This window comes from Chionomys nivalis, chromosome 13, assembly GCF_950005125.1.
Source record: "Chionomys nivalis chromosome 13, mChiNiv1.1, whole genome shotgun sequence".
Lineage (NCBI taxonomy): Eukaryota > Metazoa > Chordata > Mammalia > Rodentia > Cricetidae > Chionomys > Chionomys nivalis.
In genome coordinates this window covers 51,550,936-51,578,051 of record NC_080098.1, presented here as the reverse complement: position 1 = coordinate 51,578,051, position 27,116 = coordinate 51,550,936, and the positions used below count along the sequence as shown (strand labels likewise).

Genomic DNA, 27,116 nt, shown 5'->3' with positions numbered 1-27,116 from the left:
CAGAGAATCGAGGCACTGGAACTGTTTGGGCATAGAGGCTGCGTGGTAGACTGAAGATTAAGATATTATTGTAGTCCACGGAATCCAGGATGCCCACAAAGCATGTTTCTGAGGACTTAAAGCAGTCTGTGTGGTGATATTGTGTGTGTGTGTGTGTGTGTGCGTGCGTGTGTGTGTTTGCTTTAACAAATAAAGATTGTCTGAAGATCTGAGTGTGGAGCAAGGCACACTAGTTAGTCAAAGTGGCCAGGCAGTGGTAGCACACGCCTTTAATCCCGGCACTCGGGAAACAGGCAGGTGGATCGCTGTGAGTTCAAGGCCACTCTGGGCTACAAGAGGTTGAATCTGTCTAAAACAGAGTCTACTGGTGGTGGCTCACACCTTGAATCCCACCCAGGAGGTGGGGATAGGAAATGATGATGTTTGGGCAGAAAAAAGGAATATAAGGCGGGTGGAGACAGGAGCTCAGGATTCAGCCTGAGGTTTCATAGAGAAGGCATTCAGTCTTATTTCTAGACAGGACCTCTCATTCACTCCAAGGATTCCGTAAGAGGCGGCTGAGCACACTGCTAGTGGCTGGCTGCTCTGCTTTTCCGATCTTTCAGCTTTAACCTCCTGATGTCTGACTCCGGGTGTTTATTATTAAGACCAATTCAAATTCACACTACAGTCTGTGATAGCAAGAAGAGAGATGCGGGAGAGACAAGGGGTGGTAGTGGCATTTGCCTCGGAGTAATTAATAAGTGGTGAGGTAAGAGCCCAAAAGTTCACAAAGAGTCTTACAAATCTCGAGATAAGATTTATTACCTTAGCAATAATTAAGAGTTAAACCAAAACCAAAAGAGTATGAGATGAGTAGCGACAGACCCACTGGGAGTAGTCTGCCCCCCCCTTTTTTCTTTGCTCTCCTTTCTCTTACATGGTCAGGTGGCTCACTTAATATAGGCCAGTGATTTTGTACTAAACTTTTAAACAAGCATGCTTGGGTCTAGAGGAGGGGAAGCCATATGTCAATTCCAAAGCCACCTTTTAATTGAAACAGGACAGCATAAAAAACAATCTAATGCCATCCATACCTAAAGGACACCTGATCCCTGTAAAACTGAATCTCATAAGCTGAGACCAAAAGAAGGCTTAGAGGTAGGAAATTTCTGACCCCTGGCTATAGACAGCGGATGCTGTAGGAGGGAGGTGAAAGACACAGCAGCCAGCAAGGAGGTGTGTGCATTGGGTGTGTGTGTACTGCAGCTGGTCTACCGCTTTGCTTTCTCCCCATCCTGATCTGTCAGGCTCATGGCTTTCTCTTTGTAACAAACTTACAGATCCATCAATGGTAAGTTATAAGACAGAATGTTTAAACTGTGTGTGCAGTGTGCGTGTGTGTTGGCGGGGGAGAGACTAAAACAAACAGGGCTTGGAGTGGAGAAAAAAAGAAAGCTTGAACTTGGGGAATGGGGAATCTCTTTGCATTTCCCCAATTGCTTGAAGTATTTGTAAAATCTGAATAATGTTGGAATCTATAGCACTGTTAGGCAATCATTTGGATTGGTTATCTAAGGGATATTGAGGGCATATTTGATTGCAAAAGTGAACAAGTTTAGGGTTCTTCAGGTAAGGTACCAGGTGTAAAGGATGGAGGTTTGGAAGGGCATCTCAAGGGAGAATGGGAGGGTATGAAAGACACCATTCCCATGGCTGGGGGAGGATAGGCAGGAAGAATGTCACTGCAGCTTGTAGTTGCAGGTGTCCCCACGAGTCAGAGAGGACCAATGAGGACCAAGTCATTTAGTGGGTCATCACCGTATTCAAGGGGGGTCAGGGTTAATAGCCTAGCAGCCAGGAGATCCTGGTACCAGGGCTTTTGATGAGGCCTGCAGGCTTGCCAGAAAGTGACAAGAAATCCACTCTCAGGAACAAGATCTCATCCATGGAGAAAGCATTGGGAAACAGAGTCACAAAATCCACAAGGGCCTAGAGGAGCTGTAGGATTACAGGCAGCTCCAAAGGGAAGGCAGGAAAGAGGGCAGAAAAGAGGCACAATAGCCCAACTGGGCCTAAAAGAACTATAGGATTGCAGCTCTAAAGGTGCAGGGACAGGGTCAGGTGAAAAAGGCCAGCATACACGTTTTAGACCTTGGTTTGAAGTACCTCTGCCTCCAAGAGTACCCCAAGGGTGTTGGACCTCGATGGTCACTTCCACGGACTCAGGGAAGCATTTAGGCCTACCAAAGGGGAAATTACCTAGTTAGGTGGATGGGGTGCCAAGAGATGGGTGAGTCTGTTGCCGGTGTACTGGAGATGAGAGATAGGGTCCCAGTGTGACTCAGACCACAAGGGGGAGCACAGGCACTAGGAGAGTCTATCTGGTCACAGTTTCAATGTGTTACAGCTCTGAAGGGAAAGATATCCTGATAGGAGCCAAGATTATGACAAAGTCACACCACATGACAAACCCCATACAAAATTTATTGGGTAAAACACAGGAGGGTGGCTGCCTTAGCTCGGGAGAGAAGCAGCCCAGAACAGAGCCGGAGGCAGGCTTTATATAGGGTTTCTTGAGAGCAGAGCTTTCCAGGGTGGCCTGATTGTGGGGCGAACTCAGAGATTGGTAGGATTTCAAGTCACACTTGGCTGCCTGCATCTGAAGGGGCTGGATCAGGCTGTTACCGAGGTTAGAGTATTTCGGGGGGGGGGTGAGGCCTGGCAGTCGGGGGGCAGAGCCTGACCACTCGCTTATTCCTCAGGGGGCTTACACTTTCCTACTTTAGCACCTTCCCTTTTTCCTTCCTCATCTCCGTAAATCTATCCTTCTAGTCTCTCAGCATTTGTTTGGCTCTGCGAGTTGTTATTTGGGGGCTGAGGAGATGGCCTAATGACTTGAGTTTGATCCGTGGAACCCACATTTGAAGGAGACAACCTGAAGTCCTCTGATACGCATTCCGACACACACACACACACACACACACACACACAGTGATAATAAAAGTCACTTTGCTTAGTCAATGTGCCGGATCCTCACAGGCATGGTGGTCCACAATTTTGACAATGACAGCCACCCTTGACTGCAGTGCAACCTGCAGTCCACATACTGGACTTGCTTGCTAGAAACTTTCCATTTCCATTGCTCTTCTATCATAGACATGAAAGTAGTATGACTTTTCTCTCAAGCCGAAGTACACACTTAAGCGTGAAATAACCCTTTTCTTCTTAGACCTTATAGCTTTAAAATACAACAGGAAAATTAAGATCACAGTCCACAGAGTAATCAAAAATACCACATTGCTCCAGTTCTCCCCTACAAGGCTCTGGCTGCTTGTTATTAGCTGTGATCCATAGAAACTAAACAGCTAAAACTTAACTCATGAACTGCCAAGAGGCAGATCCTGCGGTTAATATTTATTGCATCTAAGAATCGGGAAAACAAGTAGAGGCCTGGCTTCCGCTGCAAGTTTTCTGAAGGAGAATTTTGGGGAATGGGATCCATAAATGTGTTCAATCATCCGAGAAACTTGAGGAATGTAAGCATCCAGTGTGATGATACTACACCAAGGTCAGGATGTCTGTGAGGATTATCATAGGCTTTGGTTTTAAGTAGATGTTTGATGAATTCCAATGAGTTTTTCTTAAACAGCAAAGATACCAAATAAGTAAAAGGCACATCTAACCCCCCACCATTGCTATATGTAAAAACAGTTCTTATTTCTTTGTTCATTATTTTCCTAAACGATTCCCGAGAATCCTGGAACTGGAATGGGTGATTCAAACTTATGCTGAAGTAAGTTAGCTGTTGCTTGTTTCTTATTTACTGGTAGTTTTCTTAAAGGCAGGCCACAGGTCACAGAAAGCATGTCTAGCATTTAGGTTAATGTCAAAGAATTTCCTGGAACAATACAAATACAAAAAGAGATAGTAAGCAGCATGTTTTGTCACATTGTCAGTCCCACTATTCAGGGATGCTTAGTGACACTCTTTCATAGAATGAAAACATAAGACATACATTTTCACTCATTTCATATGGTTCCCATTCACCATCTTGACTTTTATTTTTATCAGTCCTGAACCTTTAACAACTAAGTGCTTGTATTTATTGTTTTACCTTTAGTTACTTGGACTTCATCCCCTCACTTTTAGATCCATATATAACCTGTATGAGATCTTTAGGAGTCAACACGCCTGTATTATTTACTGCCTCATCTTGGTATTTATTATGAAATTGACAAATGAACTTTACCCCAATATTGGTACAATGACAGCACAGTTTATTCGGAGACTTTGAACTCAAATTCTATGGAATTATAGCTCTAACACTTAAGACAGTTCCTTCATATCTACTTCGCCCTTGGGACCTAACTGCACAGGAGATGGCACACATCACAAGCCTTTGGGACCTAACTGCACAGGAGATGGCACACATCACAAGCCTTTGGGACCTAACTGCACAGGAGATGGCACACATCACAAGGACTAGATGAGGGAAGTAGGAAACTGATGGGGGTAATGACCGAATGACTTACATAGAAGGTAATATACATGAATCTAGTGTAAAGTTCACTGCTGGAGCAAACTACCAACACACATCTGGCTACTCTTCAGGTTTGCCAGAAGTCAATTTTTGCCATTATTTTTGATGAGTTTAAAACACAACTCAATATAAAGTACCCTGTTGCTCTAAGTCCTGTTCTCCATACTTCAGATTTTCTCAGCTTCTCAATGGGTCTGCTGTATTTCATCAGATACATACTAAAGGTCTTTAGGCTCCAGGCACACCCACTCATACAAGCTGCACAGCTCTTTTCAGATCAGATAAAAAAAAAAAAATACCTTCAAAGCTGAAATGATTATGGAGCTTCAATCCCCTGCCAGTCCAAGCAGAAAATTATAACAGGGACCTTTACAAAACCACTCAGAGCCTCTGCCATTGGACCATTCATTATTGAGACCTGACCAAGCTATCTTCGACTCTACCTGCCACTTGGCTATTTAACCCAGCTAAGATCAACAGACACTCACTCTCTGCACTTCCAATCCTGTTTTCTGTGCTACAGACTCATATCTGTTGTTTTTAAAGCTGTCAACAGTTCCTTAAATGAATAAAATTGAGGGGTAAGAAAAATCCAATAGGCCTAGCTTTCACACTGCAATATGCCAAGAGAAAAATCAGAGAAGAACATGAATACTCTGGAATTCTGTACCTAATGCTTTGAAAACATTTTGACGTTTGAGTAAAACCAACAGCCTACTTTCCAAGCCTCCAGGTTTTTAAGTCAGACATTCCCCTTCAGGCCTTCCCAAGGCACTTTTTGTATGTATGGTCCATGTGTGCACACACATGTGAAGGCTGATGCTGGGTGTTTTCCTATGTCACTCTATTTCTGAGGCAGCATCTGATTCTGTAAGAAAGTCTGGCCAGCAAGTCCAGAGTACCCCGTTTCTGTTCTCCCAGCACTGGGTTACAGGCACAAACCACAACGCCCAGCTTTTATGTGACTGCTGGGAATGTGAACCCAGGTCATCATGCTTGCAAGGCAAACACTTTAGTGATTGAGCCATTTCCCTGGGCTCCTTTTCTCAGAGTCTGTTAGACAGATTCCCATTTGACTTTAATGAATGTTTGAGCAGAGGTTCTTTTCAAAATACATCTGCAACTAGTGAAATAAACTTAGAAATATCAGGTGATAAATGGTGTCTATAAAGAAAATACCAACAGACAATATGGTAGCAAGAGGCATACTTTATTAAGCTTCCTATTAGGTTGTTGGGGATCATTTGCTGCTACAATGCAAGTTACAACTCAAATGGCATCGTGAACAATTAGGATACACATCAAGCATTTTCTGAGAGCAGCTGCTGTATCTTGATCACTAAATGGAATGGTTCTTCAGAAGAACAGTCCCTTACCCTATATACAGAAGAAGAGAAAGTAAGGATGCCACAGTGGTATCTCAATGTAACCAACAAAAGAAAAACAAAACACATTTTATAGTCAACTTTGTATACAGCATCAACATGTAAAAAGTACAATGAATTTGCAGTCAACATTTGTATAAGAACATTTGATGTAGGAGAATAAATTCATGTTGCATATACTATGGCCACAGAACAATACTTTCTTATAGAGTCCAACTGCTAATAGTATCATAAGAAAGGAAGCATACTACATATCACATTTCACTATATAATCTCATTGCCAAAATAAATACATTCATTTCCTAAATGTCTAACCTAAATTTGAATACATATAATCCCTTTGTTTCATTTCAGTCGATTTGTGCCTATGCAGGTAAAGTAGACTAGGATAAATGCAAACCTGGCGCTAAAATGAGAAAACTACATTTTACTAAGTCTGCTACACACAATAAAATATGTATTTTCTATTCCAAAACTGTCCTGAGTATTTAGTTTCATTAGGAAAAAAGATGGTAACTGCAATGGTAAGATATAAATCACATTATTATTTTTCAACAAAATAACTGAGAAAGTAGTCACTGGGAATAAAGACCCAGAAGGTTTTCAATCAGGACTTCAGTGTAAACACAAATACTGAGAGGTTGCTGTTTATACCAATAAGCTGCTCCTGTTCAGAACCGCCACACTCCCTCATTTCTGATGGTCCCTGAGAACAAAGTCTGCCAAGAGGCCTAACATCTACAACAGATGCTTCCTGACTGTCCTTTCCTCCTCTAATCTCAGATAACCAAATGTCTGAGAGTTATGCTTAAGAGTTTTCTGAGCACTCTTCGAGGTGTGTGCATGTACTGCCCTGAATAATGGTTTTAACATCAGAAGATCTTTGGATTAACTGCTCATGTGTATAATGACTATATGAATACCCATGTATCTTTATTTCCTAAGAAGAACAAAACCTGGCTTTAAAATTTTTCTAAAAGACAAAATAGTTTTATTAACCTCAAGTCTGATAATCACTTGTCATTTTCCCATAAGGTATGAAAGTCTAAAGCTCATGACAATTTTATGTGGAAACGGCTCAGCCACTCAGAAACACAAACACAGGTTTGATAAATAGGGTCATTAGCCAAATGACCTCAACTAACAGAGGTCTCACACACCTCAGAGAAGTCACCCACCACACAGAATGGCACATACTAATACAGCTTACAGCTTACTATTACTTTGGGGAATAGTACAGGACCATGCTTCACACCTCCCCCTTGTCTCTGGTACTAAAAAGCTGGTCATGAAGGACTAAGAGAAAGAAGAGCTATTAAGAGAGTCAAATAGTTTATTAAAATTTTACTACTCATACAATTTAGGTGCCTGTTTAAAGCTAAAGAATTATTTTAAAAAGAAAACAAAAACAAAAGGAGGGGGTTCATATAGGCTAAGCAGGCCTTGATCTCAAACTCTTACTGCCTCCACTTGCCCAGTGTGGTCAATAAACCCAACTTGCAGATTACTTTCAAATGCACACTGACTTGGCAGCTACTGCTTTCTCAGTGACTCTGATGACCATGAGTGTGGGCTTTTTCTATGACTGAGCTGATTTTCACTTTAGAAGAAGGGTGTGGCTGCAGCAAATGTGATAAAAACAAACACTTTACAGACGAGCACAACAGCACCACTACTCTAACGACCACAGCAACGACACCCAAATTGTAATGCTGAAACTAAAAATGACAACTGAAAAGGTCTTTTATGGGACAGAAGCCTTGGCTCATGTCTTCTGGCTGCCGTCATCTTCCACTGAGCCGCACCTAAAACACAAAGAACAAGTAACAAGCAACTTTGTTTTTTTTTTTTTTTTTTTGTTTTGTTTTAAAGAGTAGGCAACAGCTTTGAAGGCATAAGATGAATGGTTTCTAGTGGAAATTAACTTATTAACTATAAAATGAAGCCATGAAAACCACCAGAAGCCAAAGCATTAACTACTGAGTGAAAACAACTACAAAAGACTTGACTATGCAGCATACCAGCACCAAAATAGTCGGTCATGGTGGGAAACTCGCTACTCAGATCATTAAGGTGGACGCTGCACCTGTGACGCCTTGTTTAAAGGCCTCACTCTACCCGTAGATGAAAATCACCTTGTACTTATTTTAGTAAGTCTAACCATGAAGAGACGGGGTGTAGGTTCATAGGTGGTTTATTATCTTATCTATCACCTTCCTGGCTGTGTAGTTCATTTCATGTCTTTAAATGGAGCATAACCCACCAGGAGAATGCTGCTACTCTGATATTCCATTCTTGAATGCACCAAAATGTGCATGCTTGTTGTAATTAGGTGCCTGGGTGAATAAAAAAATCCCATTTACAATGTAAAAATATTATTTAAACCCCAAAATTTAATTGTTCTCATAATCCTCAGGGAGACAAGCAGTAAGTTTACCCACTCCCAAACAGAAAAGATTACACAGGATTCTGAAAATTCTCTTATACCATATTAAAAATACAAATTCCTTTGTGTTGCAAAACCAAGCTGATTTACATGATTTTGTTTTAAATTGTTGCTAAATGTTTATCTACACATGCTGTCAGAAATAACCTTGTTAAGAAGGTGAAGCTGGTGTCTCAGCAAATCAGACCCCTTGGAGAAGGCGTCGAATGGCCTGTGCCCCGTTTTCCTTTTTCTCTTTCCGCACCATCAAAAGGAAAAGTGAGAAAATAGCAGAAACATTAGTTAAACCCTGAGTTATACCCCATAACCTACAGGAATAACCTCACTACACTGAAAGCTGACAAAACTTTTCATCTGGGGGAAATAATTAAGACCCTAATAATTAAGAAAAATTTAAAAATCAGGCTAGGCTGAGTTATATCTTTAGCAGGTAATACTTTCAGGAGAAAAACAAAGACTGTTTTTAACTATTTACAGTTTACCTGACTTACCAGCACTGAAGACAAAATCTTTTAAAAATGGCTACAAATGCCTTGTTCACAAAAGACTTTATTATCTAGTGATGCATACTGAGAACATACAGAATTCTGCATGGTCCACTTCCCATGCAGGAGAACAATGTTCACTTTACAGTAAGTGAGTGTCAACTGTTTATGCAATAGACAACACTTTAAAGTCACATTTTTAAAGAAAAAGCTTCATTTACAAAAGAAATAAAAGGTAAAGAAGCAATTACCGCTTTTAAAAAGCAGCTGCTTTGTTCAAGAGTGGGAGGTTTATGCCTGTATTGAAAGACAACATGATCACAAATAATGCAAACAATGAACAAATGAAAAACACTTTTACCATAAAGCAGTACACTTTCAAAATGACATACAAATAGTTAAAAATCTCATTATGCTGTCTATCTTTTAAATATGAGGACTTTCAGAAGTAGGCCTCAACATTTTAATTAGTAAATGAAAACTATGCAGTTTCTATGTCACTAAGAACTGTATTTAACAAAATGTATATAAAGTCTATAGCAAGTTGATTTTAAAAAAAAAGTAAAGTTAATAAGAAACAGTACACTGAAGGCGCTCTATCCATCAAGCGCATACGCTTCAAATTTTAAATGTGATGAACAGAACAGAAACTGTAACTATGCCACAGTCGCGATGCCAGAAAAATAAAACAAGATCAATTATCACACATGCAGGAAATTCTGCCACACAGCTATCCCTCATTTTCAATTATTCCAATAAAATAACATCTTAAAACACTGGTGATGTTGATGGTTTAGCTTACCTTCAGTGTACTGAATGTTGTACACAACCTGCTTTAAAAGAGGAGACATCCCTGCAGGCAGGCTCAAGAAGGAACAGACTCCCTTCGGCACTGACTACACCAAGGGCATGCTGCTGTGGCCTGCACACACACACCTAGGAAAATGTGAATATAAACAGCATTTATGCTGGCCATTGTATCTGAAGACCAAAATGAAGCCAAGTCTGCTAAAAACAAATCAACCACCCAGCATTGCTACTCATAACAGATGCTTTTGTCTTTTATGTGAACTGCAACCATATACATTAGCACTTTAATTTTGTGCAGTCTTGGCAATTAAAACATTTCTACAGTGAAATTTCACATAAGACACAAAACAGTTTAACTAACATTTCTAAAAGAAATATCACCCTTGGTGTTAATTCAAATATATCATGCTTCCTCAAATTTGCTGCAGAAATATTTATAAGTTTATATACATTAATAATAAACTGCTGTGAAATTTCTTCAGTCTTTGTATTTAGTTACTCAAACCCTTGGAGTTTCTTCATCTCGTTTAAATTTTTTCCTGGATGAATGCATGCTGCAGGGCCTGGTTGATGCTAATTCGCTTAGCCGGGTCCAACATTAGGATCTGGTCCAACAAGTCCTTTAGCTGGTGTACTTTTTTACGTTGATCTTCAGGAAGTCGCTGGCACCCAATCAAGTCAGCCAACAGGTCCTTAGTTGGGTTAATGGTGCTCATGACAGTAACTTTCTCCTAAAAATAATTTTTACAATGCATGGCTCTAAATAGGTTACATGTATGTAAATGTAAACCAAACTTTGTTTGTCTATATTAATATATAAACAAGAATACTTATGATGACCAATCATGGTTTTTATGTAGTTTTATCCTCCACAGCTTTTCAAACAACAATCAAGGAACTTAAATGGAAAAACCCCCAATTAGCCAAATGAGAATCTGCTGCCTGAACTATGCTTTCTCTGGTCTTATTCTTCAGAGGCAAGAGACAGTCTGAACCAGGCCAGTACCAGAACAAGTTACCCAGTGCTCTAACAAAGCAAGGGTTTGGTATTACAGATCAAAAATTAGCAAATTATTACATCATCCTGTAGGTTTTAGAAAGGTTGATACGGAATGTGTATTTCAGCAATGCTGGATAAATGTGTTCAGGAGAGGAGGTAACTCAGGATATGATTCAGCTCATGGAAGTCTGTGAGCAAAGGCACCAAGCCCAAATATGCCTGAACCAGTGTGTTTCTTGGACAAGAGTGGACTTGCAGGGAGGAGAAAAATGCTAAATAAGGCAGAGTTTATGAAGAACTTGGCTTGTGACTCTGCAAAACTCAAAATATAGACAACATACTCCAATAGCAATATAGAAGAATATGGAAAGTCAGATCAAGGGATCTAAGTGAGGTGGCAAGGGCCTAACTAGGGACTATTATGACCATAGAGAAACATTTTCACTCCCTTCACTGCTTTCATGGCCTGATGTGCTTTATTCAGGAATTAATAGCAAAAAGAAATTGCATATTTTGTTGTCATTTTAAAAATAATCACAAATGCACATGGCACACAGAACTCAATTCATGGATAATGAAGCATACAGCATTGGGGACTTATTGCAGTGGCAGGAGCACCGACCTAATAAATGTGAAACCCCATCTCAGTCACCACACTGAAAAGACAAATAGCAACCACCACTGTGGCACACTCAAGCCAGACTTACCCTCTCTGTTACTTTATCAACCTCTATGTACATGAAGTTCAGATTTTGGTCAAAATGTTGGTCTTTGAATACACCTTTCCGAATCATCTACAAAACAGTGGGGAAAGGGCTTTAAAATTACTATAAAGCAGCCTGGCACACTACCAATTCTATGCAATAATTCATGCAAACATTATTTAAGACTCTCTTGCTAGGGTCCAGAAGCCCTTGTACGCAGAACCAAGAGTGCTATCCAGTAAGTCTGCCATGCTTAGCTACCTTCTCTTCTGACCAGTGCACTCCCTCACATGGTAACTAACTCATGTGCCGCTCTTCATTCTGTCTTTCATTTACTGTCTCATGGTTGCAATTCTTTCTCATCAACAACAAGGGTGCCCCCCTCCTTCTGCTACTGAAAAGGGAGTTCTCTTTTATAGCTTTTGGCTGATTAGAATCATTAACTGGAACCCCTAACAAGAAAGGAGCTAAGGCCTCACAACAGCCACCTACCCATGCCTTTGAGAGCTTTATTTTACAAGCTGTAGTCTAGATGACAAAGTGTTAGGAGTCTTTAAGTCTACAGGAAGGAACTTATCCTACCTTATTTGGCATCTTTCCTTTGAGGTCCATGGCGAGCTTCAACATATGGTTATTAGTTTTGCCAGGAAATAAGATTTTTCCAGTATAGAGTTCATATAAGGTGCAACCTACAGACCACATATCGATACCATAGTCATAGCTTTTACCTATAACTGAAAACAAAATGGAGGTTTTAATACATGAGAATAAGAATGAACAACTCCTTAACTTTTATTTCCAGCAATGGGGACTACCTGAGCTTGAACTATAGCCACATCCATGTCTCAGTTTAGTTTCATGTTCTTTCCCACTAACTCTTAAGAGATATACTTAAAAAAAAAAAAAAAAAAAAAAAAAAAGAAAAAAAAGAAAGAAGAAAAAAAGAAATATAAAAAATGGCAACAGGTTTAACAACGAGAGGAGAGAACTGGAAGGACAAGCACAGGTGCTGCCTTCCTTCTCTCTCTCCGTTCACCTTTGCTGGAGGCGCTAGTCCACCTCAACCCAGGCAAGAGGAAGAGCAAACCAAAGGTCCCACACAATCCATAAACGTGATAATCAGACCTTGAACAATCAAGAGCAGTCTTCTAAAGTCGAGGGTTTTCCACAACTGTTTTGCTACTCTTGCTCGACATGATCAAGACTCCTGCCACAACTACCTTCATTCCACCTGAGGAGGATGAACTTGCTATGGTTCCCTTCCTCATGAATGAACTGGTGCAGCTGCTGAAGTGCGATGGAAAACAGTGCTTAGACATTACACACGCTGCCGCCACCAGAGGATGGCCCAGGTACAACAACACTCTAAGACACTTACTGATCTCCGGAGCACGATAAAATCTACTGACAAGATAAGGCGTTATGTCATTATCTGCAACATGCGAAGCCGATCCAAAATCACAAAGCTTTAAAATTGTTTTTGATTCATTGACCTGCAAAACATTTTTCAAGGAAATTCAATTCATGCCAGAAATAATTAGGCAAATCAAAACTGTCTTTTAAAAATTTATATTAAACTCAATACAAAAAAAAATCACGCATTTAAAATTTTCCTTTTTTATTATACAAGTTCCTAATTATAAATAAAGTGCTCTTAAAATATTTTATTACAACTAGTAAGACTTTTTTTGTCTAGTAAGGCAGCATGGGGGAACATCAGGTCTATTTAATTTTACTTAACGGTATTTAAAATGGATTTGAATCATGAAACAAAAATCTCATTTCATGAGGCAAAGCATTTCTAAGATTTCCTTGAATGCCTAAAGTCAAGTTACTCTCTAAAAAGAGCATGAGAATGTTTATCAATAAAAAAAATTGACGCCGGGCGGTGGTGGCGCATGCCTTTAATCCCAGCACTTGGGAGGCAGAGGTAGGCGGATCTCTGTGAGTTCGAGACCAGCCTGGTCTACAAGAGCTAGTTCCAGGACAGGCTCCAAAGCCACAGAGAAACCCTATCTCGAAAAACCAAAAAAAAAAAAAAAAAAAAAAAATTGACTAAAGTCAACTACCAGTTGCCAGAAAAATACAATGGCAAAGGAAAGATGACACCTAACACTAAATGATTCTTCATCTAAGTACCTGGTTTCTATCTACTGTAATCACTTTAAATCTGAAAAACGTAAATGTATGTGAGAGAGCTGACAGACACGAACTCTATTAGCCATCTGTCCTTGTTTCCTTGGTAAGTACTCTCACGTATACAGTAACAGTGACATCTGCTGAGAAAGGTTGGAGCTGCTCCACGATTGCTGCCACTCACCATCAGAAGCATGTTCAGGATTAACAAGTGAAGTTAATTCATACTCCAGAGTCACCCCCTTCTAAAGAGACACATACAAATGCCAAGGTGGGACTTGAACTCGGCCACTAATCCCAGCCCCGTGACAATTTAGTTTAGCTGGCTCTAGAACTCTCTTTGTGAGGGGCGTTATCACCACAAGATAAACTAGTGGAACAGGCTGGGCTGTATCTACAGAACTGAGCTATAATAGTTTCTTCCCCACAGTCCCAGAGAGGGCCTTTCTATGCAGCTCAGGATGGCCTGGAACTTATTTATGTACACCAGGCTAGCCTTGAACTCACAAAGTCTGACTGCCTCTAAGCACTAAGATTAAAGGCCTAAGCCAGGAAGCTCAGCCAAACACAAATTATTTTAAACTATAACACAATACCAACACTGATTTTTTTTCTTTACTTTGGAGACCAGCAGAAATTTATCTTAAAATGGTAAACATTTTTTTTGTGATCAAAACAAAACAACAACAACAAAATGAATCTAGCTACTTAAAAAGGCCAGGCGGTGGTGGTGCACGCCTTTAATCCCAGCACTTGGGAGGCAGAGGCAGGTGGATTTCTGTGAGTTCGAGACCAGCCTGGTCCACAAGAGCTAGTTCCAGGACAGGCTCCAAAACCACAGAGAAACCCTGTCTCGAAAAACAAAAAAAAAAAAAAACCAAAAAAAAAGGTCTAACACCCAGAAAACACATGGAGCCATGATGCACCAGGGGAACTTGTGAGCTGGTTACAATGCATTCAATGTTAGCAGAGCCCTACACTCACTCAGATGGTGTTTTACCTGGTATTGGGTACAGTGCAGGGCCCTCATGTAGGCTAAAAATACACCACTGCACCATACCCTCAGCAATGCCTCTCTTTAGTTTGCTAAGCAACTTTTATTCCCCATGGGGAATGCTGCACACGAATCACACTGCAGCTAAAACTAGGCTAAAAGCATTAGATTGACAGGAATGAAATCAGTTCTAGGTGTTCTCTAAGATTGTTTTTCCCCCCTTTTCGTGGTTCCCAAAATCTAAACTAACATTAAAAGGAAAAAAGAGGAGCTACTGCCAAACATCTTTAAGTGCCATAATACACAGGTATTTGCTGTGTAAGTATCTTTTAAACTGCAGGTGTTTGATATATATGCTGTAAAAATTTCACAATTTTTAAAAAGACCAATCTGAAGTAAAAAAAAAAGTATAAAGTTGGCTATCAGTTTCTTAATCCACTTAGAGCATACCTACCATTTCACTAATTTCTCAGTAATCCCACCCCTAAGTTATATCAGACACACAGTACAATACAATAAACACAAACCAAGTATCAAGATAGAATGTGTATCATTATTAATGTCACAGACTGGAAGGAATTACTTTAAGACAGATGGTATATGTGGTTTCAGTGGGTAAAATGCTGGTTTTACAAGAGGACCAGAGATCAGGTCCCAAGCACACACTCAAGATGGGAGTGGTGAAGAACTGTATTGTCAGACACAGGACGCTCCCAGGGGCTCACCAGCTGGCTAACCTAGCTAATGAGTAAGCTCCAGAATCAGTGAGAATCTCTGCCTCAAAAAATTAAGATGGGGAAAAATTAAGATGGAGAACAAGAGGAAAGACATTCTATGCTGACTTTTGGCCTCTACATGCTTACACATGGGCACAAGCACCCTTATGTACAAGTGTACACATTCATGTACCACATACATATAACCACACAAAATAACTGTGTACTAAAAATTAGAGCCTTGGGAGTCATTAAACTTTAGGAGATCGTAATTTTGGGGTATGGTACTGGATGGAGATTGAACCCAGAGTCTCAGGCATGCTGGCAAGCACTCTACCTCTGAGATACAATAGCCCCTTGCCCAATCACAATCTCTTTAAGAATTTGGTTTGTCACAGGCTCAAACATGATCTCAGTAAAGAAAATCTTACATATGGTTTTTCCTCTATGGCATTATTCCAGAAGGAACTAAATAAAAAGCATGCAATACAAAACAAAACAAAAAAAAAAATCAAAACAATGAAAAACTGGGGGGTGCTAAGGCTAGAGAGATAGTCCAGCTGTTCAGAGCACTGACATTCACTTCCAGAGAGAGGTTGATTCCTAGTATATACATGGTGCCCACAACTGTCTATTATGTCAGTCCTAGGGGGATATGACACCTTCTTCTGCCCTCTGTGGGCACTGCACTCACCTAGTATATGAACATAATGCAGGTAAACACTTACATTAATAAAGTCAGATTTAAAGGGGAAAAAATTACAAAAGAAAACACATGTTGTAGATCATATCACTGGCAAACAATGAAGCAATTCATCAAGTTGTGAATACGATTCAAACTCTGACTGCTACAGAAAGGGGAAGAAAGGCAGGGGTGTGCTTGCGCATTAATGCTATCACCATGATGACGGTTGTCTCCAGATTGCAAAATCACCAGTCACTGAGAAATCTGATTGTACTACAGCAGAAATCACTAGTAAGAGATGGTATGACTTCAAAGAAAGACCTTTCAACAATAACACCTAGCTGGAGCTGAGCCTCACTGCTTGGGTCCCAGAAGTCAGCTTCAAAGGCAATAAAAAAAAAGACAGGAACCAAATGTGGTAGGATGTGCCTGTAATTCTCAGCATGAGATTTGGGAAGTTGGGGAAACAAAACCAAACATGCACCTTAAAAACTGAACTCCAAATAGCTGCTCAGTAGAGAGCAATTTCTTTAGTGTTCACAAGATCAGAGCACACTTCAACATAGCAAAACTACACAGTCGTCTTCAGCTATTCAAGGAAATGACTGCCATCATTCTTAGGACTACTGCACACTATAAATCCATCAACACATTTTTAAAAAGGGACGATTCATTTCCTCTTCCCTCAAGAGTTTTCTATGAAATTCATGGTTCAATTTCAAAAAAGATAAAATTTGGCAAATTAGGTCATAATGGGCTATTAATACACAGAATTATACTGTTAAAATATGTTATTCTGCAATATAACAGTAGTCCTGTTATTAGCAGGAAGAGATGTGGACATACACCAAAGCTGACCTAGTTGTTTGACTTACCAGAATATTGTCTGGCTTGATATCTGCATGCAGGATGTTGCATCTTTTAAGGAGTTTCAACGCCAGGAACAATTGCTGACTGTAGGATCTCACAGCTTTAATATGGAGACCGACATCCTTACCGTACTTTTTTAATACCTCTCGCAAGTTCATACTTTAAGGAGAGAAAAAATCAAAGAAAACAGAATCAAAAATCAAATACAAAAGGCAAAAGTATTTTCAAACATTAAAAAAAAAAAAAGAACTGAATGGGGTGGGGGAAAGGTGAAGGAAATGGGAGGAAAGGAGGAAGTGGTATTGGAATTGGTATGTAAAATGAAAAAAAGTTTGTTTTTGTTTTATTTAAAAAATAAAAAGAATCAAGTGCAAAATACAGTTTATATAATTGCTTAAGAAAGCTTATCCCCAATGTTTGCTAAATTATTTGAGAGAATAACAATTATATCCATAGTACAGCTTCCCAACAAAGTTCGATTTTCAAAATAAAGGAAGAAATACTACATAGTAATTCCTCCTTTACTCAAGAAAGGCCCCCTTGAAAACACAACTTGGAAGCCACATTACTGCTGACCTGCATGGTACCTGAGGTTACATACCTGATATAGCAATCAGTTCATGTTTTACACACTGATGATTTTCAGGAGAATATGGTTAACGAAAAGAACCAGCAGGAAAACCCTAAGCAGTCCCGAAATCTCCCCTGCATTTACCCAGAATGAGGGTGGTAGGCAGATAACTACATGTGCACTTGATTGCTCAATTTGACACTTTACCTGAGAGGCTCGAATACAAGACAGAGGTGTTGCTTATGGTAAAAGTGTCTGAAGAGGCGCAGGCAATGAAATTTGTCATCAGGATCAGCATCATTAAGTTTTTTCAAGAATTCTAGTTCTTTTAAACCAGTCTTTTGCCTGCAATGAAAAAGAAAATTAGGGTACAAGAACTTAGGAGTAACATCTTTCAGATACAGCCTGATATGCCATTTGTAACACATGTAACACTAAGTGTTATATTTAACTTATTAATTTTTTTTTTTTTTTTAAATCTTGGGGCTGGAGAAATGGCTCAGTGGTTAAGAGCCCTGGCTGTTCTTACAGAGGACCAGGGTTCACAGCCACATGGCAACTTACTGTCTGTGATCCAGCTCCAAGAGATCTGATACCTCATACAGACATAAATGCAGGCAAAACACCAGTGCACATAAGATAAAAACTTAAAAAAAAATCTCAAAATACCTTGATATTATTTTGGTTCTTCTCAGAACGTAACTATTGGGCATGTCTTCCTAAGTATAACTTTGCTAATGAAAATCTGACAGTAAACTGTCATAAACTACATCTTAGTGTCTACAGTACAGGTCAGACCTCCCAAACCAAACACATCTCTCTAAGCTTAATCAAAGACTTGAATAAAAATCTCTAAGACTTCTAACATTTAAAAGCCAGTGAAAATCTGGTTCTATTACCAGTTCAGTGTGTGGTACAAATTTAAATATATGGGTACAGCAATTACTTCTGCTCATGAAAGAAAAAAGTCAAGAGATGAAAGACAATTCCTGTCAGCAGCAATCAATATACTTTGATATCTTCCTTCTAGATTAAGGTTGTCACAATAGGACACGGCATTAAGGAAAGCAGGAGAACTAAGGACATATTGGTACAGAGTAGGTACTGAAATGAGTTCAACATAATCTATGGTTCTAGATCATCAAATGTAAGATATGGCTGTAAATTAAAATACACAGTAAAAAAAAAATCTCTTTGAAGATTCATGGGCTGGAGAGATAGCTCAGCAGTTAAGGGCACTGTCTGCTCTTCCAAAGATCCTGAGTTCAATTCTTAGCAACGACATGGTGGCTTGATCTAATGCCCTCTTGAGCAAGAGACCTGCCTGGTTAGTCATCCTCATCAACTTAGACCCTGAAACCCAATATTGATGACAAGTTCAACAGAACTGCCATATATGGGCTGCCCATGCATCCCTTCTACATTGCCAGGACAAAAATTTCATTTTTTTTCCCCCAAAGATTCATGTTTAGGTGTTTTCCTGTTGTTTTGGGTTCAGTTACTTACATGAGTTCATTGTTTCTGATGATCTTTACCGCCACTTCCTGATTGGCTCTTGCATTATCCCTGGCACGTACAACATTGCTAAACACACCCTGCCCAGTGTAGCCATAAACATTATAACGCTTATCTAGGACTTCCCCAATGTTCACACCTAAAACCAAATTTAAAAGTTAAAAGTTTGACTATAAAAACAAAATCAAAAAGTTATTAACACATTGAAGTTATTTAAAAACTGGATCAAATCTCCACTGTTTCCAATACACAATGCAAAAAAAAAAATCAGTCACGGTCTCTGCTGGTCATCTTTTCAAAATGTGAAAGAAGCTGCATGCCTATTTCAGACAATTCTAAGAGTTCCCACCAACTGCTGGCAACTTTATAAACATGCTCACCGAAGTATCTTCAGCTGTAACACTGCATGACAAACACCGTGACTGGCACCTGAGTTCCTCTGCATGCTGCTCTCTTGACTTACAATGTAAAGATTGTTGTCACGCGATAGACCTCTCCTCTAAAGGATTCACTCACAGCTGAAATTATCTACACACAAACTTAGCTTTACTTTAATTAATATGTAATGCTTCTTCTGGGCTGCTGACTGGAATATAACAAAACTTCATTATGCCATGACTAGTTGTGCCACACTTTTCTACTGAGACTTGAACAATGTGTGATTATACCAAACAGTGTGCTTTTATGGAACTGTACAATGAATTTTAAAGCTGATGAGAAATGCAAACTTACGGTAATAGCCTTCTGCATCTGTCCAATTATCTCTAAGGTTGGGATTCTCTTTGAAATCTTTCCCGATGCCAGCAGCACGGAGACGAGCACTCTGAAATGAGGGAGGCAACATGAGTGCTTGCTGGGTGACTGTAAACCTCCTTAGTAACAAGAAATGGCAAAACTAACATTTCATTAGGTAGCCCAGAATATAATTACCAAATGTCTTATATCTTAACACCAGGGAAAACATTCAAGATTTCCAAGTTTTCGGGGTATGATTAGGGTACTAAAAATGACAACAAAAATTAAAAATCAGATCTGGTTTCCTTTAGCTGGTGAGACAGACTAGAAAAAGTCCTACATAACTTGTCAACTATCACAGTGTCCAACAATGCCTACTGATTCCCAACATTCCTTTCTCTGCCTCCTTGTCTAGAGACATTTGTACCCTTACGACACGGGCATGAAATATACTAACATTCAATGACTGCTCTAGGTTGAGTCTGTGTGGAAAATTAAAAATAACAACATCTATCTAGTATTTGTAAAGAACCCTATTCTATATTATTCTCCATGGTACCCAGAAGATCCTGCAATGATGTCATAGTTTGGTTATTAGACACCCCAACCTACACTCCCAAGTCTTTGTGACAAAGACTTTGGTTTCCCATGTGGCACTGCCAGAAGGCAGTGGAATCTTTTAAAGAGCCATCACCTAGCATAAGTTCAAAGATTTTGAGACACAAAATCCTTCTTGTATTCTTCCCCTTCTTGACCACGAGCAGTTTTATTGCCATCCACTTCTGCCATGATGTGCTGCCAGCTGATTACAGATCGGAACCCAAATAAATCTTTTCCCTTTACGATTAATTGTCCAGGTATTTCATTATAGTAATAGAATGGGAACACAAAGTATCATCTAGGCAAATGATAGGTGCTGATAGTTCAATGAGGACAATATTCATCTCATGTTCTTCTAGTGTGCCTGTTGTGATGCACTGCAGATTACTTAGGCCTATCGTGTCTTCAGGGTCTCACACACTGTTTATTCTACCTCATTTTTATTTCCTGTTATATCCTCTCTATTTCTTCTTACTAAGGCCTTGAATTTCTTATGATCCTTTAAATATAAACTGAAAATGGCCCCAGACTTTCAGCTGTATTTGTAGTCAAGACTTCCAATAAAATGGCATTGTTAAACATTACAACAAAACAAACAAACACACACACACACACACACAAAACCAACTAGTAACTAAGGTCAGTTAACTAACTCCCCATGGTATCTAACACACGCATATATTCCTGTTCACGTGTTGAAGTGGGGTATGTACATACATGCAGACAAGTACTGCACATTTAGGCTTCTGGATAGAGAACTCTGGCAAAGTTCTCTAATAATACTTCTGTTGTACACCTTACCTTTTAACAACTAACAGTTTAGGCCGCAGGGAGGTACAAAATTAGTACACTTTGGTTTTGAAATGCTATTCACATAGCCTGTTCAGATGTTTTCTTACTTTGTCAATGAGAACTTCATTTCTCTCTGTAACTGCTCATATACACTAGTTAAACAGAATTTTTCCTAAGTACTGACTTAAAATTACTCACATCAAAATAAGCAGCAAACATATCATCAGATTCTGTAAACATATCAGGTGCCAAAAGCTTCTTCTGAGATGAACCTTAAACGAAATATACATTAATACTTGAGAAATAAAATCAAATTAAAATCTAAGTCAACAGAAAAATCAGTAGTATTAATCAAATCTTTTCCTTTTTCACACTGACTTTCAACCAGTATTTGAAAAGCAGCTCATAATACTTGATATAAAAATCTACAAGTACACATCAGAAAGACTAACATCAACTTTAGCCACTGTCAGTTTAAATAAATAAGTTAACAGCTACTACAAAATAATCTTGGATTAAAATGTAGTTACCCTTAATTTCTTATTTAGAAGACAACACTATATTAATAAGACTTTGGTGTATGGAATGGTGAGATGACATAACTTGAGAGAAAGAAGAGAATCTAACAATATACAGCAAGAGCACACGCAAAGAATCCACTCCTGATCCAGGGATCACACTAATACTTGAGAAATGAAAATAGAAACTAAAACCTAAGTCAACAGAACAACTAGTAGTATTAATCAAACTTTCTTTACTTCTTACACATTGGCTTACTAGGAAACTATTCCAAAACTCTGTGGATTAGCACTGAAAACAACCTGATATACAGCGTTACTAAATTAGTATCCAATGGGTAGCCACAACTGGACATAATCCACACACATCAGTGAGATGACTGAATAAAACACAGACACCCTTAACAAGAAATGAGAATCAATGGAGTCCTTGTTTTGCCAGAGCCTGTATAAAAAAGCAAGGTGTCATAGCTGCACTTGTGATCCCAACACTAGGAAAACAAACACAGGTGGATGCCCTGGTGAGCCAGCCTGGCCTACGCAGCAAGCTCTAAGACAGTAGAGGATCTGTCTCAAGAAAAGATGAATGAAGCCGGAGAAATAAAATCTGGGGTTGTCCCCTGGCCTGCCCATGAAACCCATACCATACACACACACACATATACACAAAATAAGCTAAAAAGCATGTAAGTACAATATTCCTACTCCCTTTTAGTTTCCCTCAAATCTAATCATTATAAGGTTATACAGCTAAAACCAGAGAAAAGCATCATTAAGACACTAACCATTATTTTGTTCAACCGTCATTAGATTATGCTTGGCTTTTACTGAGGCCTCAAAGGTGTCAACATTCTCTCGCTCATATTCTTTTACATCAGCAGCTACCCGCTCCAAGATGTCATCTGGAGAAGGCGATCGTGACCTCGTGCTGCTCTGGGGGCTGCTCGGCTCAGATGGCACAGATATATTGCTATCTTCAGCAAGATATTTATATTTCTGTAATAACAATAGATACATGAGCTTCATAAAACAAATTATCTAAATATATGACTTTCAAAAGTTGCTGCATTAAGACACTGGGAATCATGCAAATGCTAAAACAACAAAGACATCCATACCTGGCTTGCATCAGGTGCACAATTCTTACAAAATTCCAAATTTCACCAAGTCTGAAAAGTATTTGTGTTTGGTGTACTTTCACCAGGTGGTAAACCTGACCTGACTATATGAATTTATACTTTTCATTGCTCTTTACCCACTGGTTTGACTACTCACATATCTCATTTTAGAAATATTAATGTGCTGATCACAGGATCTATTTTAGATTCCTCAGGTGGCTCTAAGTGGTGTACACAGATACATCCCATAATACTGTTTGACATTCAAAAGTGTCTAAGTTTTGAATCTCATCCGGCAAGGGTTGCAGATAAGGGATCTTGAATCTGGCCAAGAACAAAACAGGCTCAACCAAGTTTTCAGGGGTATGGGCTTAATAAAGACTTTACCAGAATGCCATTAAAAACTTTCCGGGTCTATCTTGCTTCTTCTGCATTTGATTCTTTCCTTGGTTTCCTGACTTACCATTTGCTACATGTGAGCTGCCATGGCTGCTCTTGTCTTTGTCCTGAGACACTTTATGAGGATTGTTGTCCCCAATGGCCCCAAAAATAGTACCAGGATTTTGTCTCAGGACCGCAAAAGATATGTGGTTTGTTTTACTTTGTGACTGCTAACACCCGAGCAGAATGCCTTTCTTATTCAACTTTCATATAAAGCCCAATTATGGGTTGGCAACTAAGGCACAGTGGGTAAAAGTTAATTGCCACCAAGCCTGGCAACCGAAGTTCAATTTCTAGAACACACACACAGAACCAAGTCCTTCCAAATAATCCACAGCACCACCATACACCATACTCATGCCATGACGCGTGTACATGTACACAACATACGTGCAAAAAAATAAAATTTCCAATTATAAACCTTGCCATTATCTTTTTAGATACTAAACTGCTTTTTGTATAGTAACAGATCATTGATTTTGCTAAATGAATTTACAATATATCCTATAAGAATTTTCATGTTTTACATATATCACAATTCTATGTAAAACCAAACAGTCAGCTCTAGTAACTAAAGAAATGCAAGTGTCACAAATGTAGAAGCTCTTCTAGTGATCTGGTTACTGTTACTATTCCCCTTCTGTGCTCAACCTAAAAATCTTTTTTCCTCTGAGTACTAGGCATTAGAAGGAACACCACTGCTGTGGAACAATCTTTTCCTACATACTGTGAATATGTATTACTCTCATTGGCTAATAAAAAGCAGACTGGCCGATAGCTGGGCAGGAAGAGATTGAGCACCAGAACCAGACTAGGAGAATTCTGGGAAGATGAAGGGTGGAGTCAGTAGTCACTGGCAAATGCAGAGAAGCGAAATGAGAATGCCATACTGAGAAAAGTTATCAAGCCACATGGCTAAACATAGGTAAGAATTATGAGTTAATTTAAGTGTAAAAGCTAGTAACAAGTCTGAGCTACTGGCTGAGCATTTACAATTAATATAAGCCTCTATTCAGTAACCAGGAAGTGACTCCTGGAACAGGAAACGTCCATTTACACATCACATACCTGTACAATTGCCTGCCTCTGTATCCTCCTCTGTTCTATTAGCGCCTCTTCATCTTCTTCCTCTACATCAAAATCTTCAAGGCTTTAAAAAAAAAAATATTTTCATACATTTTTGCAGATTCCCAAACTGTTCACTCGAATATTTAAAAATTAAAGTTGGAGCCACAGTCTGAGCCATCACTGCTGGTCCGACTCTCAGCTGCCTGACGGAAGCCTAGCAAACTTTATCCTCACCTTGTTCATGGCACGAAAACTAGAAAACAAGAAGGATCTCTACAGAAACATAGAAAGAGTTCTTTTCCTGCTTTGATCTGAGTTTTCTCACCTCTTTAAGAAAAGTTGGAACAAGTAAGCTGTTATTTTTTTCTAGATCACAGAACGCTCATGGTCTGCTGGATAGTGGTGGTGGTACACACCTTTAATCCCAGAAGAGGCAGACAAATCTCTGAGTTCAAGGCCATCCTGGTCTACAAAATGAGTTCCAGGATAGCCAGGGCCACACAGAGAAATCCTGTCTCAAAAAAAAACCACAAAGAGAAAAAAAAGTATTCATGCAAACACTTGACTCTTTTCAGAAGGGCAATAAGGTTCAATATCCAACACACTATTCTGAATGTCCATATTCTGAATATTCACCCACATGTTCTTTAGTGGTACCCCCAAACTTTAGGACCTCGTAAGCATAGCTGTCCTTTGAATGCTTAGCGTCTGCTGAGTAGTTCATGACACTAAGAAGTGCACTGTGACTGTGTCAGGCTCAATGCAGAACTCTTCTCTTTCCCATCTTCCTCAGTCACAGAACCAGTTGGGGTTTCTTAACCCAAGCACTACTGATTTAGGGGATGGGTTGTTTTGTGAGGTGAAATTAGCCTGGGTATTCAAGATCTAGTATTCTGGGTCTTCTAACACAAGGTAACAATCAAATGTCTTCAGACACCAACAAAATGTCTCCAATGGGGGCAAGAAGTGCTAGTGAGAAATACCCAACTAATTAGCTTTGATTTGGAGATAGTGCTTATAGAAACTTTAAAACATTTCTAACACTTGAGAAACACCACTGAAGTGTTTATCTCATTCTAACAGACACACTAACAACTATCCAACTGAAAACCACATAACATCTGACAAGCCGAAAAGTCTGAACTTTGTAGAAGTCTTCCCCTAAACTTGTCTGTTCCAATAAAAACAAAAGGAAGACTCATTAAAATGATGGCCCAACATTCAACTCAATCTAGACAAATCAGAACCCCTAAAATCAGAGTGTTATCTATGCCATAAGCCTACCTAATGACCACAAAAGGTTAGCTTGTAAATTCTGCATGAAATTAGGGATTCACTTATGTCACTCAGGTAGAAATTAAAGATCTCTTGTACATCTACATCATCTAGTACATTTCCTATACTAGACACATGAAATGGGCGTAGTTCCAGTCTTACTTATCATCAGATGAAGATTCTTGCTCAACTTTCATTCCTTCAGAAAGACTTCCTTTAAATTTATCTTCCTTTACTTTGCTTCTGCTCCTTCTCCTATGACCACCACGTGACCGAGATCTTCTTCTCAAGCGAGACCTGCTCCTTCGACCCCTATCTCTATTTGAAGCAAAAAAAAGAACAAATAAGTTAAGTGTTTGTTAAAGTATCAATTAAGGTAAGCGAAGGGCATACATGTGTAGGGAAGAATAAAGGGAGACTTTCTTTTTCTGGAAACCCACCTATCTCCAAAAACTAGTCTATTGAAGAAAAGTGCACAGGCATGGTGGCACAACATATATCCCAGCACTTGGGAGGAGGCTGACCCAGAGTCATTAAAAATTTGGTTTAAAGATTTGTGTTTGTGAGGGCCTAAATGTATGTATGTGTATAACTGATACCTGCAGAGGCCTGAAAAGGGCATTTGATCTCCTGAACTTGAGTTACATACAACAGTGATCCACCATGTGGTTGCTAGGAACCAAATCCAGGTCCTCTGCTAGAGCACCAATTGCTCTAGAGGAACCTCTCTGGCCCCTCACTTAAAAATTTCAACAACTAAAACATAGTTAATAAAACCTGTCATATTCTTTTTTTTCTTCATGAATATGGAGTTAAGCTAAATGGAAACAAATATTTGTTTCTTGTTTCTCTGGTTGTTCTGGAGAGTGTGTGTGCAAGTCAAGTACTCTACCACTGAGCTACACTATCAATATTTACCAGCACCAAAGTTGTGACTCAGTACTGGTCCATACTAGATACATGTGTTATGTTATCTTATGTAGATGCATGTGAGAGTGTAAGAATGCAGAAAAGGGAGCAGGATGTCTTTCTCTATTATCTTCCATCTTAAATTCTTGAGAGAGAATCTCATTATGATGTGAGAAACTTGCCTTTTTAGCTGGAGTGGCCAGCACTCAGGATTTACCTGTCTGTCCCCGAAATGCCAGAGTCATACGCTTATATAGCCATGCTCAGCTTTTTATCTGAGTTATGAGAATGCAGCACGAATTCTAACTGGTATTAATAATAAAAACCCAGAATCAGATATAGGGATTAATGTTGACGATCAGAGAAGCAGAGCAGGCAGCCACTAGGGAGACCTTTTACCTCTACCAATGTTCAGACCAAAGGGGCTATCCTGTCTTCAGACTGTTTCTGCAGACTTCGTCCTCTGACTGCAGGGACAATCCTCAGACTTCAGCTGTCTCCACCAAGCCTCAGACTATACTGCCCTCCTGTCTCTGCCTCCCTAGTGCTGGAACTAAAGGCATATGATCCCAAGTGCTGGAATTAAAGATGTGTACCACCACTGCCTGGTCTCTAGTGGCTTAGCTCTACACTCTGATCTTCAGGCAAGCTTCATTTGTTAAAACATACACAAAGTATCACCACAGGAGATTTGAACTCAGGTTTTCATGCTATTAGAGTGTTCTTATCCACTAAACCATCTCTCTGGCCATACATTAATATAGTAAAAATAAGGTTTTCTTTGGGTCTCAACGTTTGTTCTCTAAGCTGTTTATGCCAGC

The 27,116-nt window shown here is 39.4% G+C and overlaps 1 protein-coding gene across 7 annotated transcripts in view; it reads right to left on the bottom strand.

Annotated features, from left to right (window-relative positions):
• Positions 1 to 5,724: 5,724 nt before the first annotated feature.
• Positions 5,725 to 27,116, bottom strand: part of Prpf4b (pre-mRNA processing factor 4B) — a 33,617-nt gene continuing 12,225 nt past the window's right edge. Inside the window, exons 4-17 of one of the 7 annotated variants that reach the window (XR_009058189.1) lie at positions 25,549 to 25,704; positions 24,112 to 24,193; positions 22,270 to 22,480; positions 21,165 to 21,238; positions 19,572 to 19,662; positions 18,831 to 18,978; positions 17,532 to 17,669; positions 16,759 to 16,912; positions 12,731 to 12,845; positions 11,935 to 12,086; positions 11,356 to 11,442; positions 9,090 to 10,379; positions 8,501 to 8,587; positions 5,725 to 7,712 (exon numbers count right to left, since the gene is read on the bottom strand). Coding sequence is in view for 1 of the 7 variants with exons in the window: in XM_057787350.1 (XP_057643333.1) it covers positions 10,176 to 10,379; positions 11,356 to 11,442; positions 11,935 to 12,086; positions 12,731 to 12,845; positions 16,759 to 16,912; positions 17,532 to 17,669; positions 18,831 to 18,978; positions 19,572 to 19,662; positions 21,165 to 21,238; positions 22,270 to 22,480; positions 24,112 to 24,193; positions 25,549 to 25,704 (1,612 nt within the window). In the remaining 6 variants the exon portion in view is untranslated. Of the gene's footprint in view, positions 7,713 to 7,750; positions 10,380 to 11,355; positions 11,443 to 11,934; positions 12,087 to 12,730; positions 12,846 to 16,758; positions 16,913 to 17,531; positions 17,670 to 18,830; positions 18,979 to 19,571; positions 19,663 to 21,164; positions 21,239 to 22,269; positions 22,481 to 24,111; positions 24,194 to 25,548; positions 25,705 to 27,116 lie in introns of those variants that run through there. The other 6 variants (XR_009058190.1, XR_009058187.1, XR_009058186.1 and 3 more) reach the window with 6 other exon arrangements.